General features: G+C 42.0%; 1 protein-coding gene across 6 annotated transcripts in view; it reads left to right on the top strand.

The window, feature by feature from the left end:
• The window catches only part of LOC106523229 (glutamate receptor-interacting protein 2), a 47,860-nt gene that overhangs the window by 21,636 nt on the left and 23,755 nt on the right, over window positions 1-2,469 (top strand). For all 6 annotated transcript variants that reach the window (XM_014016611.1, XM_014016603.1, XM_014016626.1 and 3 more), the window contains 2 exons: window positions 75-222; window positions 292-461. In XM_014016611.1, coding sequence (XP_013872065.1) covers window positions 75-222; window positions 292-461 — 318 coding nt within the window. The remainder of the gene's footprint in view (window positions 1-74; window positions 223-291; window positions 462-2,469) is intronic.

Raw genomic sequence — 2,469 nt, 5'->3', positions numbered from 1 at the left:
GTGTGTGTGTGTGTGTGTGTGTGTGTGTGTGTGTGTGTGTGTGTGTGTGTGTGTGTGTGTGTCATGTGTTTCAGAGGCAGTGCAGCAGGCCTCAGGCCCTCTGCTGGTGGAGATACTGAAAGGCCCTTCAGCCAGCCTGGGCATCGGCCTCACAACAACATTATACAGGAGCAAACAAGTTATTATTATCGACAAGATAAAGTCTGCGAGCGTGGCGGAAAGGTGCAACAAACACTTTAAAGGGTTACCACACATTCGAGTATTTCCTGACAGAATCACTCTCACTCCCAGGTGCGGCGCTCTGCATGTCGGGGACATTCTGCTGTCCATAGATGGGACCAGCACCGAGCACTGCTCCCTGATGGAGGCCACACAGCTACTAGCCAGCACCTCAGAAATCCTTAAGCTCGAGATTCTTCCAGCCAGTCAGAGCAGACTTCCCATCCGACCACAGGAAACAGGTACGGCCCACAGGAACAGAACGAGGCCTTCAGAGACTCTACTTATGAGGAGAAATAAATCCGCTGTGAACCAGAAGAGAAGAGACTGAATAAACGAGACCTGCAACTTCTTAGTTACAGTTCTGTTGTTCTCAGACTAGAAAATGTCAAAACGTTATTAAAAGAGGATGATGGCTCTAAATTGAAACAACACCCTGAGTTTTTTTTTAATTCTATTTACATGAGAGAATAAATGTAGCTAATACCTCATGTTGCTGTTGGTGGACAAACATTAAATCTGCAAAGCAAGCAAAGAATTTCCAGGAGAAAAAGCTCATGTAATTTGCTTATCTCTTCAAAACACATGTGATACAGTTTGTAGACATGTTCTCACCTCATCTATTGTGACTTTTCTGGTCTTTGCTTCTTTCTTTTTTTCTTTTTTTATTTAACCTGCAGCTATAAAAGAGCTTGGCTGCCTCTCAGCTGTCTTTTCTCACGAGCTCCGGATCAGGCCGGGTGCGTTTTTGTGTGTGCTGCACACCGATGGCCCCAATCCCGCTGGCTTTTGGGTGCACACTCTTTTATGCATACAAACAAACTACACACAAATGCACACAGCCCCTTTTCTCTGAAAGCCTAGGATCATGTTGTTGCCACATTCTGCAGACTTATTCTTCTGGTCAGCAGCAAGTGGGTGGGGGCTCTTCGCCATGCCTGGACACAAAAAGACAGGAAGAAATGCATGAAAGGAAGAATCAGCAAAAGGAAATAAGATGCAGTTTAACATAATGGATTTCAGATGACTTTGTAAAAAATGTGAAACATATTCACAAGATTTATCTTTGGCTTATTTTTATACAGTCGTATTTGTAGTATTTTACAGTTAAAATATAYGTTTATTAAATAAAGTCTGACGTTACAACTAATCATGGATCCCTTTAAACATTAAAAGTGAATTTTATTGAAACATGCAGAAAATAATCATCGGATGTAACTCTATGACTGATTAACTTTTGCAATCACTCCAACTGAAGATGACTGCCACAGTTWATCAACATGGCTGTACTGTGTGTTGGCTAGAGGCGTCACGTACGCTTCAGAAGACCACTGTGGTACGAGTGTGACACCATATTTGAAGGGGTGGGCTGAGTGTAGACAAGTTTTCATGGATATATTGTATGTCTGCATAGAATCACATAAAAACATAGATACCATAGTTTTTTATTGGTTAGCTTCTATTAGAAACATAATTCATTGCAGATGTGTGTACCTTGACAAAATGTATTTGCCTGAAATGATAATATTTACTGACGAGCATTTCTATCAAATCAAAACAATAGTTGCCAAACTGAGTTTCACTGGCATGTTGACCTAAATATAACATGTCATGGTTACCACATTCAGCTTCACCAGCTAACAATACTGTAGCTGTCCTTGCCCTGAGCAATATGGCCCCTCTCTCTGTCCAAGAAAAGTGACGTGATAGCGCAGCTCATCTGCTGCAACTCAGTCAGTTTTACACATAATGGGCCTCATGCAAGAACATGTTCGTATTCTTATCCTAAATTTCTCTTACTTTTGTTCGTACAAAGGGTTCGTACGAACATGCCACGTCAGATTCAACAAACTCTTCTATCTTCATGAAAAGTGCGTAAATGAGCTGCGTAATTTACACCCGTTCTATCCAGCTGCTCGTGCACGTGACAGGAGATTAACATAATTACCACCCCAAAAACACCATATAAGGCTATGATTCCTGCCTCAGATACAAGGAAGTGTCCATTCATTCATGAGAAATGACAGCGATAATTATAAAAAAGGAGACGTTTCCGAGTTCAGAGATTGAAGTCCGTCTGTCAGAGATCCAGAAAAGAAAATCTGTCATGTTTAGCAGCTGTGGAATAAAATGAGCTGCTAAAAGTATAAACAACTGTGTTAAATCATTTTCATTTATTCAGAAGACACAGCGCTGCGCACCGTACCCCCCACCCCCACCCGCGCGCGCGCGTTCTCAAGTGGTCTCAGA

Source organism: Austrofundulus limnaeus, unplaced genomic scaffold (genome assembly GCF_001266775.1).
Source record: "Austrofundulus limnaeus strain Quisiro unplaced genomic scaffold, Austrofundulus_limnaeus-1.0 Scaffold3, whole genome shotgun sequence".
Lineage (NCBI taxonomy): Eukaryota > Metazoa > Chordata > Actinopteri > Cyprinodontiformes > Rivulidae > Austrofundulus > Austrofundulus limnaeus.
The sequence above is the reverse complement of the archived record's forward strand: the minus strand, read 5'-3'. Positions and strand labels throughout refer to the sequence as shown.